The 15,660-nt window shown below is 41.7% G+C and overlaps 1 protein-coding gene across 1 annotated transcript in view; it reads right to left on the reverse strand.

Moving 5' to 3' along the window:
• SLC2A12 (solute carrier family 2 member 12) overlaps positions 1–15,660 on the reverse strand; it is a 54,886-nt gene that overhangs the window by 24,952 nt on the left and 14,274 nt on the right. Inside the window, 1 exon segment of the mRNA XM_036248579.1 lies at positions 8,242–9,582. Coding sequence (XP_036104472.1) covers positions 8,242–9,582 — 1,341 coding nt within the window.

Raw genomic sequence — 15,660 nt, forward strand, 5'->3', positions numbered from 1 at the left:
TTAAGGCATGTCGCTGTGAGTCCTCACAATGTCAGGACTCCAAGACTCTACCCAGAAGCTGAAACCATGATATAAAATGCTCAGGTATTAAAAGAAGCTAAAATAATGATGAGGACCACCCCAGAAACACCGTGGAGAATCAGGTTAAGATTTTGAACATATTTTAAAGTGAAAAGTCAGGTATGGAAAACAAAGTGTTCACTAAGGCTCCAGTAAAAGCAATGGAGTATATATCCTGATTTTATTTGATGAAAGAATTTCAGTATTAGTCATAGAGAAATGCAGGTAAAAGGTTCCTAATGTCTTTGGGCCGTGAACCCATTCAGCAGGCTGCTGAAGCTTGTGAATTCCTTAGAACAATATTTTAAATGCATAAAATACAATACAGCCCTGGCCAGTTTGGCTCAGCAGTTAGAGCGTCGGCCCATGGACCAGAGAGGACTGGGTTTGGTTCCCACTAAGGGCTCATACCTCAGTTGCAGTTTGTCCCTGGCCACGGTTCACGTGTGGGTGGCGACCACTTGATATGTCTCTCACACATCCATGTTTCTCTCTCTCTCTTCCTCTTTCTGTCCCTCCCGCTCTGTCTGAAGGTAAATGCAAAAGTGTCCTCTGGTGAGGATAAAAAAAAAAACAACAACACATAAGGTTACTTGGCATCAAATTGGTGTCCTCTCCTGAATTCCAGATTCTAGGGCAACCCTATTTTTTGACACTTTGGGAAACAGAGGACCAGAAAGTAAAATGATGTAGGACATACACTTTAACCTAAAAACAGAAACACTTCTTTGGCAGAAGAAATTACGGTATGATTTAATGCAATTAAGGAATGTTGTTCTAAGCCAACCCCTATTTAAGAAGGTTTAATGAAGCTGGTGTAATCTTGCTTTCAATTCTACTTTAGAGCCTCAAGTACTTTTTCTCTTGTACCTCTATTTACAGAAAGGATTTGCTTTTATTAACAGCAATCACTTCTCTAAATGAAAGACCTGTGCAATAATCACATTAGGTTAATAAGCTTTAGAATGCATTCAAGATCCGGTATGAAAATCTTACTCCTAAGAAAAATCTTCTTTAAACTCCAACTGGTTTTTGCAGTTTATACCAATGCTCTAGAATACAATTTTGGTGATTGATTTGGAATTCCTGTGGTATGTTTTCTTTAGAAAAGAAAAACAAACTACAACATGAATATGGACAAAAATGATTTGACTCTCAGCAAGAGAAAAAAAAAAAAAAGGAGAATTATTCAAATCCCATCTAAAAGCGCCAGGAGAATCAATAGCCCTAAACCACAGCCAGGGAATAACTGCTGTTCTGCTTAGAGAGAGCTGCTGATTCGGAATTCTGTGCGGGCTGCATGCTTCCCAGCCTCAGGCATGAATACCCAGCTCAGTCCTCGGAACCTCACTTATAAATTGGAGAAACCACGCAATGAAGTGTTATTTCCCTTTCCCATATTCAAACCTCCTTCAACTCTGAGGTTCTCTATCTCACTAGTGTTGGTTTCAGTCTAAGAAATTCCCAAAAGGACTTTTTTCTCCATGTTGTAGCAAAAGGCAGAGGTGTCAAAAAAAAAAAAATTGGGGTCTACTTTTAGGTCCTTGGTGTCTGAAATTCCCAGTAACTAAGACTTAACAAAGAAAAGCCCTAAATGCCACCCACTACTTGTTTCCAAGCACTACTAACTCCCCTGAATCTTTTCCTATGATCAAAACCAGAAAGATTTTTAGAACCCATGCCCACGTGACAAATTATTCTGCAAACACACACCAACTCGTGATGGCGTTTGGCAGAGGCAGGAGTGGTTGGCAGCTTACCATTTCTAATTTATGTGCTGTTTAGTTTGCCCCGAAGATAGTTTGGCACATGTAAAGAAGCACACTTTGAGATTTTTTCTATATCTGCACCTTCTTTTTAAAGTCCACCCCCTTTAGAAACATAAATGTATTCCTGCATGGTTTTCAAATAGATTTATGCAGTGCTCACTTAAAGGAAGAGAAGAAAAAATATATAAAATGTAATTTCATTCCTCAAGTGGCTTATAACCTAGTAACCATATTCTGGCTAAACCAAAACAAACATACTGAAGCAATGCCTGTATCAGTAAGGACTAAGTTATATTACACAGTGCATTACACTGCATATGTATTACACTGTAACTTCCATTTATATCATACTCTTCAGCACCCAAAACACTGCATTTGCTCAAGTGACGCTCACTCTGTGAGATAAGACAGGTATTATTATGCCCAGTTCATAGATTAGAAGCAGTTTCATGAAGATAAATGATTTAAAGATCACACAGCCAGTAGGTAGAAGACCTGGAATTAGAACCCAAGTTTTTTTTTTTATTTTAAATTCAGGCTTCTTAGAGCCCAGAACTGACTTACTCTACACTGGAAAGATAAATGATTTAAAGATCACACAGCCAGTAGGTAGAAGACCTGGAATTAGAACCCAAGTTTTTATTTTATTTTAAATTCAGGCTTCTTATAGCCCAGAACTGACTTACTCTACACTGGAAAGAACTAGTGGTTCATATAAATAAGGACCTCTAAGAAATGAAATGAATTCATAAAGGAGAGAAGAATTTCAATGAGGTTTAAAGACATGAAGGATTTGGGTAGAGTAGAGGAAATACAGGTAGTGGGAAATAAAGAAGCCCGAACAGTAAGGTACCAACGCCTCACTGCACGACATCCGGGCCATCATTCATTCTGTAGTCTATGTGGAGTCTACATGTACTTCTGTATGAATGGTGGCCCTGGGGCCAACTCCATAAACTACCGTGTAAATGGTGTCCCCTGGAGTTGTGCAAATAGTTGGGTGAGATGACCGAGAGTCTTGAAAATCATGCATTTTTTTTTCTCAAAGCTGGTTGACATAGTATTACAGAAAGCATGAAATTAGGTTTCCAAAGCCTGGGGTTATATTTCTAAATCTGTGTGATCTCAATCTCCTGGTGTTTCTTGTTTCTTTTCGATAAAAGGAAAATGTTGGACTAGATCATTTCTAATCTCCTTTTGATCTTCAAAACATTTGCCTTCTCTGATGTAGTGGAAAGTAGGACACCATGGAGGGTGTGTGAACACTGGGGAAAATTATATTTAAAAAATACTAGCATGGAGGATGGATGGACGTGAGAAAGGCCTGGAACAGGAGAGAACCATAATCTCCTAGCATCTAAGAATGACCATAAGGGACAGGGAAGGAGAGCAGAAATGGGGAGGAAAAGATAAACACCGGAGCCATTTGTGAGAGAAAATCCAAGAGCATTTGGTCATTGACTGGATTAGGAAAAGGTCCTAGAGCATCAAACCTGAGTGCGTGACAGCCCCAAGAAAAGGAAAGGAAGTTCCCCCGGTGAGAGGGGAATCAGAATTCAGCATTGGGCTTCATGTGTCTGGCTGACATTGAAGCATCAAAATGGAAAAGTCCAGTGCTCATTGGGAAAAAGGAACTAGAAGTCATGGGAGCTGACAGAACTGGAGATAAGTGAGAGTCATCAGCTCAAAGGAGATAATTAACATTCCTGAGAAAATAAATATGAAAGCTTTCATAATGCATTAGCACAAGAGTGTTGTTGTTTTGTTTTGTTTTTTGGTCTTATAGCTAAAGAAAAGCCAAGAGACATTAACAAAATGACCTCACCTCTGTTTTAGAATTAGATGGAATGTAAGTTAACCATATATTTTAATAACTGATGTTTTCATGAGAAGAAAGAAATGTCTGTCACAGCAATTGAAGACAGAACACAGGGCCCTTGACCTTCTGAAATACTTCTTTCCATATTCACTCTGGCAGTTTTGTATTGTATCAACTTAGCCAAGCTGGTACTACATTTCCCAGAATCCCCTTCCCTGTATAGTCCTGGGTTAGGGTTGGCAGGAAGAGAAATTTGCATGAGGCTTGAAAGGCCCAAGTGACACTTCAGCCCTATGTTGGGGAGAGGGGGGAGGGTGGGACAGGGCCCTAGACATCACTGCAGCTTGTGCACATTGTAGTGAGCTGCTGGTTCTCCTTGTTGGTGTGAGGGGACAGCTAGTGTGACCAGATCTCCTCCAGCTTCTTCAACTGCTAGGCTAGCCACACTGTCAGGTCCCTGTGGAGAAGGACACCAGTTTTTCTACAGGTGGCCTGCATCATCGGAGTTGAGGTGATGAGAGACAAATGTGGGCTCCAGTTTCATCTCATGGATTCCATTTTGTCCTAGCAAGGTCTGTTGTCCTTGCCCCCCTGCTGGGAATCCAGCTTTTCCTCCCGTCTGCCCTGCTGACCTACGGAGACTTCAGGCTGCAGCCTGATGCAGAAGCAACAGCCTTCCACAGACATCTTCACCAGCTTCCCTTCGTGGCCCCGAGTAGTGTCTTTCTCCTTTTCCTCTAATCGTCCCTTCCAGACCTTTGCTTTCTCAGCATCTCCTACAACCATGTTAGGTCTAAGCCCTGAAAGAAATTCCTTATCCAGTATCACTCACATTGCTTTCGCTTCCCTGATAGAATTGCTCACATGGTCTTATTGTCCAGGCCTTTCTACACCCAGCTTTCCTTTAATTGACTGTACTTTGTACATTTCACTTGTTCTCAAGGGACCATTAGCTGTCAGAAAAGGATGATGAAATTTTAAAATGCATATTCATATTTTAAATAGCCATCTTGATAGACTGAGAACAGTATTAAAACACTAGCTACAATGATATCTGGGGACATTATCTACAGGATTTAAGTGCCTGACCCTGGGACCCCCCATAGAACCCAGAACTACCCATCTTCAGTTTTAAGTGAGAGACAGAAAGAAACTCCTATGTTGCTTAAACCACTGTTTTTTGGTCTTTGTTATAGTGGAGTTTGAATTCTAACCAATATACACATTAAACATTATTTTAATCAAGTTCAGTTATTCAAGTAAATGCACATCCAAAACTTCTTATCATTATCCTTCTCTTTTTTCTGTAGCCCAGACTTATAAAAATTATATGCTTACTTACCTAGCAGAGTTTCAGAAAAAGAGATACTGTTGCTATCTTGAATAAAATGCAGGGTGGCCCATTGAACAGTCTCATGTGATGGACAGTGATATACTATTTTCATTCATTCTTACGTCTAATGCATCTTCATGGAGAGCACTGAACTAAAAATAATTAATCTTTACATCAAGACCAACATAAGACCGCCTATTCTTATCTTGGACTGGGGATTAACACTGAATTTCAGAAGACAAGAGATGTTTTCATTTTTTGAGCAAGTCAATTAACTTCTCTGAGATTCAGTGTCATCATTTGTAAAATCTGGCGAATACCCGTCACAGGCTTCCAAAGTATATGAAAACTTTCTAACACAGTATTTGACATAATAGGTACCAATACATATTAGTTGACTCTAAAGCTTAAATTTTATTTTAAAAATTCATATAGAATACTATTTAAGTAATTCTAAAGGGTAAATACAACAGCCTTCAATATTTTTTTTTCAAAATCAGATTGCGTTTTCTGAAAAAGGGAACTCTTACTGTAATATAATAATGTATCAAGTGATATGTTAGTGATCAAGGATTTGCTACATTTTTCAAAGTTACCCCAAAACGAATGATAGAAGGGTAGCACGAGCTTAGAAAGACTCTTACCATGAATAACTTGGTTCTGGAAGTTACAGATCAGTGTCTCTCACGTTTATAATATGCAACTTGTCACAGTCCCTGCCAACCTGAAAGTTTCTCTGAATTAAAACGAAGAGGGCATCCTTTTCTTTTTGTTAACCTTTTTCTTAGATTGTGAGTTGATTCTTGGTCTTTCAAATAATTGGATCAAGAAAATTGATACAAAAAAGAAATGTTTTTAGTTTTATGATGAATATACAGGAAAAACGATGTGGCATTGGGAATCAATGAAGCAACAGTTACTATCTGTAATTTTATCAAAAGAGTAACATTTCTTGTACTAATTAATACAGAAAAGTTCACAAACAAGATTAAGCTGTTTCTGGGTACAAGACAGCACTCATATCTTGCCTTCTCATAGAGTTTAAAGAGTTTCTGAAAATAAAAATGTAAAATCCTTGCTCAGATTTCATTAGCTTTATGTATCAGTGTAATCATATACGTAAGTTTTACATAGACTTCATGTTTATGCCCCTCTATATGTTGAAACCTGAATCCCCAATGTGATGGCATTTGGAGATGGGGTTTTTGGAAGGTAATTAGATCATCAAAGTGAAGTCCCCATCATGGGATTAGAGCCCTTATAAGAAGAGACACAAAAGAACTAGTGTTCTCTCTCTCTCTCTCTCTCTCTCTCTCTCTCTCTCTCTCTCTCTCCTTTCTCCTTACCATGTGAGGACACAGCAAGAAGGTGGCACCTACAAACTAGGAAGCAAAATTTTCCAGCCCCTTGATTGTGGACTTCCCAGCCTCCAAACTGTGAGAAAAAAAAAAACAACAACACATTTGCTGTCTAAACCACACAATATTTGATACTTTGTTATAGCAGCCAGAATGGCTAAGGTAAGTGTCCAACAGGTACATACCTAAGATAATTAAATCCTGAAACAATGGTAGAAACCTATTTCCTGTAAACTGTTCATTAATGGCATTTATGATTGTTAAGTCTTTTAAAAGCAGGGTCTAGGTTCAGAAACAAATCAGAGAGCTGAGGCTGATGGTCATGTGCCTTTTCCTCTACCTGCCCCTGCACAGTCCCTTATGGGGAAATCTTTCTACTTAAAGTGCCAGAGAAAGGACCAGCTCTGGTCATCAGTGTTTTGGACCATGTGGCCCAATCTTGCCATTACTGATTAGACCTAGTACTTGGCGCAGCAAAAAGTAGAGTCAATGGGATCCCCTCTCTCACTCTGGCATTTTAGGGAATCAGTACCTAGAGACTGATCTTACTTAGAAGTGAGTGTAGACTGAAAGATGAAGAAGTAGAGTTGGAGGAGAGACCATATCAGCCATGTGCAAGTCGAGGTATTAGTAACTGAGATTAAGTAGGCCGAAGGAAGATTGCTGACCAGAAGGAAGATGCAGAAGTACATGGGTCAGTCTATTCAACTGTAATCTCTTTAAAGGCAAAGGACATTATCTGTCTTGTTCACCAGCATTGAGCATAGTTGTTGGTTACTAAAACTTATTAAAAATTAGTTACCCCATACATATCACTTGAATAAACAGTCAATGAGTTAACAGTGGATGACTAACACAGCTCTAAAATTACTTTCTTTCCAGAAACATCATCCAGTTCCTGGAGCCAGAAACCCACATTTATCCTGAGATTTCCTTTCCTTCAACACAGCCCATGTCTTCTTACTATTCCTAACTTCCAACTTCCAACGTGGCCCTTTATTTGAGCAAGTTTGTTTGGAACTTGATTCTTTTTAACAAAGGTTTTAATACCAATTGAGAGAGTGGGGGGGGATTGAGAAAGAGTTGAGGCTGGTAGAACTTAAGCACTCTATTTTCCAGGGAGATATAAAGAAGACATTTTACAACTTCTCTACAAAGAAGTTTAGACTTTTGGGCTGAGACTAAAAGACTAGGGAACTTCAACAAACAACCTAGTCTAGCAAACCCTAGAGTGTTTGCTCCAGAGAAGGGTTTAAAGTTTGTCATTGGAGTAGACTGGCTACATAAAATAAAGCATCCTGTAGCTAACTCTCTGTAAATTGTATGTACTCTGTTTAATAGGAGTAACTTGACTCCCATTCTCCTGTTTAATAGAGGAGAGTAAAGACCCTGGGAGGTTACTGTAGTGATAAAATATACTTAAAGAAATAATACATCTTCTTTCTCATCTCATAATTGCCTTCTTCTTCATTATTACTGGAATGCATCCACTATTGTCTTTAAGAAAATCTTGATCTTTTTCTTCCTTTCACCTATGAAGAAACTCTTGAATGATATGTAAAAAAAAAATGTTATCCCAGTAAACTTTGCTTTCAGAAAACAATATATTCTCTTGAGCAATAAATATCTTTCAAGATCTGATTCATCTCCAATGAGCTAGTGTTAAAGTATCCTCATGTGACAAATAATGGCAAACTTACTCTTCGGGGGAATAATGGCCCTGCACATTTCACTAAGCAGGTGTAATCCAGGCATACTTTCTGCCAATATTATCCCTGTTCTGCTCCCAGTAGTAGTTCTATGTATGAAATACTACAGCAGTGGGATGCTCTCACTGGTCAAAAGCAATTCACTAGCATTTATAAGGAATGAGGAGGAAAGAATAAAAAATAATATACTTACTTGGTCCTAGACCAATTGAAAAAGCAGCGACATAAACAAGCAAGCTGGCTAAGGACAGCCATTTCCAAAAAGGTGGAACTTCCTCCAGATCTGTGACTTTCTGGTATTCGGTTGGGCTCAGTCCAGCATTTAGGAAGGATCCTGAGGTCATCTCCCCTCTTTTATCCACATCATTTCTCCTGGGCATTAGTGAGCTTCTGCTGTGGGGAATGATCCCCTTAAAGGGCTCTCTAAGAGTTTCGTTACTGGCTGACACATTTTTTGATCCATAAAACACAGATTCATCCAAGGACAGGTTGGTAAGACTATAGCTTCTGCAGATATTGGTGAAGTTCATATGGATGTTGAGATTCACAATGCCCATGGTCACCAATGAAACTGCCATCACAGAAGAGCCAACACAGAGGAAGGTTTTGCCCCCAACATGGTCTACAAGAAGCGTGGCTGGGATAGTGCTGATGACCTTGACAACCCCAACCCCTGTGGAAGCTAGGCTAGCTGCCTCATCACTTTGGAAGCCAACAGATTTCAAAACAGTTGATGCATAGGATAATATGTTTGGCTGGCCAGTGATTTGAACAAAAAACACCAGTGTTAGGCCTATCATTATTCTGGTTCTCATGTTGTCCTTCGAACGAAACAGATCCCAAAAACTATACTGATATTCATCTTTCAGGGAAGATTTTATTAGAGTGAGTTCCTCCGTTGTATCTGAGGTGGCTCTCAACCTTCCGAGAACCTTGCCAGCAGCTTCCTCCTGTCCTTTCATCACCAGAAACCGGGGACTTGGAGGAAGAAAGTACATTCCAGTCGCTTGCAAAACTCCCAAGGGAATAACAAGGCCGAACATATACTTCCAGCCGTGGGAAGCATTGGCAAATGCATAATTTGAAATATAGGCAAAAAGAATGCCAATGACAATCATCAACTCGTTCAGTGACACAAGAAGACCCCTTCTGTTTTGTGGGGCAATCTCGGCGATGTAAACACAAGTGGCAATTGAAGAGAGCGAAATGGAAACCCCTATAGCAATGCGTCCCACTATAAGAACCGTGTAAGATAAACTGAGTATCAAGACTAGGCTTCCAAGTACAAGTAAGCAGGATGACAAGATGATGGCAGCCTTTCTTCCATACCTGTCGATTAGGACCCCTCCCATGAGAGAGGTGAGCAAGGCTCCAATGAGGAGGGAGCTCACAACCATTTCCTGCTCCGGGCACGACAGGGCTAACAAGGTTGCTAGCTGAAGAAGAGCTCCGGAAATGATCCCAAGTTCATAGCCCATGAGGAGGCCACTGACAGCAGCCGTGACAGATGACAGGACAGTCAACATGCTGCAACCTACAAACAGAGAGGAGAAACAGAGGGTTCAGTTCTGAATCGTTATTTTCAACATTTTATGTCTGAATGGAGACTTAACCTTGTATAAGTACATTTTTAATAGCACTAAGTATAGACACCCACATAAGTACAGTACAATAATATGCTAACCAAAAAATAATGGTTAGCTAGAAAAGGAAATTCCATTTTTCTTTTGTTTTTGGGAGAAGAGTGGAGACATTTCGGAAGTCAGTTCCTTCTATTTGTGATGTTAATGTTTTAAGTTTTGAACCAACAGTTATGCAACATAAGCATGTGACAGATGACAAAGACTGAACAAGAACACCTTTAGCTCCTGCCTTGGTGCTGGATCAGAAATTTGATAGCCTGGCTTTTCTGGTTCCACCCTGGTTCTCTAAAGGCAAATGCTTGAGGGCCGGATTGAGAGGGTGGGAGCCTCAGGAAGGGCTACCAGCTTCCCACTGTGTACCCTGGGGGGAGTGGGGCACAGTCTCCTTGGCCACGGTTGGGCCACCATTGGCTTTTGCTGAAGCATATGAAGGCGCGGGACCGGGTGGAGTAGGTGTGAGTACCTTAACAAAGTCAAGGCTGTATCAGAAAGAAGGAAGGGAGACATGGACGCAGAGGAAGGAACCAACATGTCCATTACCGGCTGTGAGTAAGGAGGAAAGGATGAAACATAAGGGCAAAAGCTCAAAAGGGACATCAATTGTTCTATTATTATTATGTTAAAATCCAAGGAAAGTGGCAAAATGTTAACAGTTATTAATTTTTGGTGGTAGGTACACAGGTGTTTGTTATGTTTCTAACTTGCTGAAACAGAAACAAACAAAACAAGTAGCTGAGGGAAGGGCATTGCAGGCACAGGAAACAGCAGTTTCCAAGGCCTGAGGTCATGTTCCTCACCTGTCAGGCAGCCAATACATCTGGTGTGGGGCGTAGTATGAACTTGGAGAGGGAGCCGGGACAGGGCATCAGTGAGCATGACTAAGTACAGAGGGGACACTTCATGTAGGCCTGGCGGGTCACAGTGACAACTTTGTATCCCAAGTATAATGGGGTCAATGCCCACTGACTGGTAAGAGGGCAGTGACCCTGATTTCTGCTGCTGTGGGCAGACGAGTTCTTCAAGGGCAAAGAGAGCATCAGGGAACCAACCAGGTGCTGCCTTAGTCCTCGACCATCTAGCTTAGACTTTGGTGTGAGGAGTGGAACTGAAGGCAAATGGATTCAAGAGTTAATTTGGAGGTTAAAAAAAAAAAGATTACACGTCCTCATGAACTGAAGTTGGAGGGTGAGGAACCCGAGATGGCTCCATGGGTTGAGTAAGTAGTTGGTTGCGACTGGAAAGAGCATTGACTATGAGTGGGGGTAAGAGGAGCAGCGGAAATCGAAAGTTCCATTTTAGACTTACAAAAACATTTTGTTTGTTTTACCCAAGTTGGGGATTGAGTATACAGATTTGCAGCTTCAGAGGTAGGTCAAGGCTGGAAATACGTATCTGGGATTCAGGAGCATGCGTCCGGTATTTCGAGCCATGGGAATGAATGAGATCACTTAGGGAGACAGAATCGAGAAAAAGGAGAAGTAGACTAGACCTCAGACCTAGGGTACAGCAACATTTAGAAGAGAAGGCAACAGTAAAGGAGATGGAGAAGAAGCAGAAAGGAGATTTGTGTAAAGGAAGTAGAAACGTGTGCTTGGGCACAGTGATCGCAGGCTGAGCTGAGGCTATTTGACCCTGACGAAGCAGGAGTTGAGTGTGGGGTTAAAAATGCTGTTCAGCTCTAGTGAAAGAAGCAGGACAAATACAAGTGATCTAAATCTCTTCCACCACAAATATCCAAGGTACTTTACAGCTCCAGGATTCTGGTAGGATATAAAAAAGTGGGAGACTCCAAAAAATTTAGAAGAATTGACTATTTAGATGGAACAAATAACAATGCAATAAGCCATAATTAAATCATAAAAGTAATTTATGAACACTTCAAACACAAACCACTGAATTGGATTTCAATCACCAGCAAATCATGAAAACAAATGAATATTTGCAACATTACACGGCAGGCATTTTCTAGGTACTTGGGGGTACCTATATACCAATGAAACAAAACAGACGTGGTTCTTGCCCCTGAAGAAACTTAACATTCTAATGAGTCCCTATTATCTACTATTTATTGTGTACTGTTTTGATTTTTACATACAAAATGACTTTAAAGTACTCTCTGGTAGCTTCACTTATGCCCTCAGTTTCCACATATTCTTTTCCCACGTGATCTTAAAAGCCTCAACAAATCCCTCAACCACAAGAAGAATTGGGTCAAATTCTCACATTTGGTTAAGGATATTCTTACATTCCTTTGTATTTCTACTTGTTATTCTTCATTTTATTTATGTTTGATGTGTTGATCAGCATATATGTTTTAGCTCTTGGTCTCTAATATTCAGATTGGAGAAAGAAGTGATTTGGAGAATGAAACACTCATGAGACAGACTGAGTGAGACACCCCAGAAGGGAATTCAGTGTGACAGAGGTCAGCATGGGGATACTGAGTCAAGGACATAGGGCAATGGGTGCCGGGATTGTCCCCTTCCCCTTCCTAGTTCTCCCTTTGTTAGTTGGGAACCAGTGCTTCCCCACAAAAGGAAAGACCCCGAGAAACACCAGAGTCCCTTCCTTTGATGCTCTGTTACTTTAGAGAGAGTCTGAGGTGGCGGGTTGGGGACCAGTGGGGTGAGGGGTGGGGCCAGCCAGCTTTTTATAGTCTGGGGGAAATGTCTTCCAAGAGGAAAAGGATCCAGCTTTTTCTTCTGCTTTCTGGATTTAACTTCATATGCCTCATTCTCTTAGCCAGGGCTCACAGGACACTGGCAAACGGGTGTGTGCAAAGGGTCGGAAGCCAACCAGTTTGTCAATGTCCCTCTTGAGAGCCAGCAGCTAGTATTGAGTATAATTCTTCAGAGATATGACAAATTATTTCTATAAGAATTGGTTAGTCCTGGCCGGTTTGACTCAGCGGTTAGAGTGTCGGCCCTCAGACAAAACAGTTGCAGGTTCGATTCTGGTCAAGGGCACATACCTCGGTTACGGTTCATCCCTGGCCCTAGTTGGGGTCTTGTGGGAGGCAACCAGTCGATGTGTCTCTCCCACATTGATGTTTCTCTCTTTCTCTCTCCCTCCCTGCCTCCCTCCCTCCCTTCCATTCTATCTAGAAAATAAAATAAAAAAAAATGTTAAAAATGTTTTCACAAAATTATAATATATATGTATGTGTGTGTGTATGTGTATATATACATGTATATATATATATATGTATATACATCTCACTTTATCTATCTAATCTGTCTAGGGAATTTGCCTTTAAAAGCTTAAACAGTTGTACCCTATATGCAAATGAGAGGGCATGCCAACGTGGGTTTTATGCTTCAGAATTGAGCTAAGATCTTCTCTGTCTGAATTTTAATCAATGAGTATACCTTCCCCATTGTATGTTTTCAGGGCTACTTCCCCAAACTTGCTTCCCGGCTCATCTGATGACTGCTACTTGTTAGTGCTGAATTTCTATGACAGTCCTCAAGCTGCTGGGCCATTCGGGGTTTTAATTCCAGTTCAGCGTGGAGACCTAGTCCCTAATGCTCCCAAGAGTGCAGCCCTACGACCCCTTAGGACTTGGCAGCAGTGCAGAATGAGCCACTCCAAGATGTGACTCAGTGGTATGTAGATTATTTTGAGCTAAAGGCAACCAAGACTCTGTGGGCTCAAGAGAAACTGCTCTTCCCTTAACTACCCGGAAGAATTGAAATAAAGAGTTTGGCCCATTATAAGAGTTATCACCAGAAATAACTTTTTTCTCACCTACATGTCAGGGCAGACTGTGAACATGCCCTCTCCCTGCCAATGCCTTCGGAAGCCCCAGGCACCTCACCTCATCCCCAGCTCAGCATGCCGTATACACCTGCCTCAGTTTCCCTTTCTATCTCTGCTGCTTTCGTGTATGCGGAGTTCCCGTACAGATGTACGTAACTAAATCTGGTTATTTTCTCTTGCTAATCTGCCTCGTGTCTCTGATTATCAGACTGGCCAAAAGAACCTTGAAGCAGAGGAAAGTTTTCTCTTCCCCCTTACTTCCATCACAGGACATTTTCCTGGTGCTATTTTACCACATAAGACAATGAAGAGAGATGCAAAGAGTGGGCTTTTCCCTATGTCTACTTTTTGGTTGATGATGATAAAGCAAGATGCTATCCTATGGACGCCAGAAAGTAAAGAGAACTTTTCCAAGAACTCTGTCAGGGAACAAGAGGAAAGACAAAGGAGGAGGCAGGAAGGTGAGATTTCTATTTGCCTGAACAGGACGGGAGAGTTTGGAGCCGCTGGGCGGACAGGAGAAGCAGCCAGGGCTGAAGGAGCGAGCAGGGTGAGGAATCACAATTAGTGCCTTTTCAAAAAGCAAAAACAAAACACCCAACCCTGAAGTCAAACAGTCTGCACTTAATATTCCTGGTGGAGTTTAGCTTTCCCAGGCCTTGCTTGTAGCCTTGCTCTACAGGGGCCCTGCTTTGACACCCCTGCCTTCTCCAAAAGCACCATAAGGAAACTTTAACGTTTGTGGACATCACAGAAGTGGCAACTATCTGGAGGCTGCCAGCTGGTCCCAGAGGCCGCTGGGTCATGCCCACTGCCTGCGTTGCTGCTTTGCTGGACCAGCAGTCAGATGATGCAATGAGGATTGTTTAATAAGGTAATGAAATAAAAATGTTCCTTTCAAAGATGCGATCGCAGCCAGGAGGTTTTTTGTAAACAAGAGCACTGAGACCCTCAGCGAGGGCACAAAGGACAGGCAGCCCCCAAAGGCCATGGGACTGCAGCCACTACTACAATAGCTGCATTGTCTGCCCAGCTCGTGGTGACTCAGATGAAACCACAACTAACTGCAATGCACCGAAACACTCAGATTTTTTTTTCCACAATATTTGAGTTTCTGCCTGCTTTCTTTTTCCCTTTCTTCCCGTATGTCTATTACAACGTATGGCCACAATGCACACACAATAAACACTTGCCGGCTGACTAAATCCTACAGCAGAATGAAAAGCATGCATACCCAGGTTGTTTTGGCAGGCAGCCAGGAAATTATACAGCTTGACCAACTGTGAATGCCTCACAGATTTCAAAGACCCCCTTATTTCTTGGTTTGCTTGAGAAAAACTTGCAGTAGCCCCAAAATGTCCTTGCGGCCTTCCCTTTCTCTGCTCCTTCTCCCTGAATAACAACCCATCTTTCAGGAGTCATCTCAGGTGCCACCTCTTCTGTGCCAACCACCTTGCTCTGCCTTATTCTGCTGCTCCACCCCGGCCCCTCTGTGCTTCCACTGTGCATGAAAGGTGTGTGTTTTAGGGCACCTGTCACTTTTTAAGGCACTCATTCATTTAGCTGTTTGTCCTCCCCCATTAGACTGAATGTTTCCTGAGGCCAAGAACTCTGCTTCAGTTATATCTGCATTGCCATCTCTAATCTTCGGCACAAGGTAAATGATCAATACGTGTTTGCGTGAATAGATAAATGAATGCTAACGGCACTCCAGAATCCTGCCCCTTGGTCTCCTCCTCTGCACAGTCTTGTCAGCAGACTAAGTTAATGCCTACCATTATGTAATGGTTAGCATATAGAACTTGATGTTTACATAAATGCCTAGCATTTAAACAGCACACTGTTAGCATTTCCATAAAGCCTTCAGCACTGTTATTATTAGCCTGCTAGTATGAAAAGCTTGCACAGACCATAAAGTGTTTCACTGTCACTCGTATATTTGTATGTTATTAAATGTCAGCCCAGTGCATCGGCCCAGACTTAGCGCTTAGCAGACCCCTTTCAGTGGACCAGGTGTTCAGGTCCCACTGCGGTCTCCAGGTACCGATCCTCCAGCCCACCCAGACCACAAGCTGTTTCTGGAAAACGCTGTGCACCTTTTCCAGACTTGTGCTTCTCTTGACGTTGTTCCCCCTCACGGCGTGCCCTTCCCCTTATTTCGGAGTCTAGGGAAATCCGACTTCTTTTGGAAGATCCAGCTGAGACAGGTC

This window comes from Molossus molossus, unplaced genomic scaffold (assembly GCF_014108415.1).
Source record: "Molossus molossus isolate mMolMol1 unplaced genomic scaffold, mMolMol1.p scaffold_m16_p_8, whole genome shotgun sequence".
NCBI classification, from domain to species: domain Eukaryota; kingdom Metazoa; phylum Chordata; class Mammalia; order Chiroptera; family Molossidae; genus Molossus; species Molossus molossus.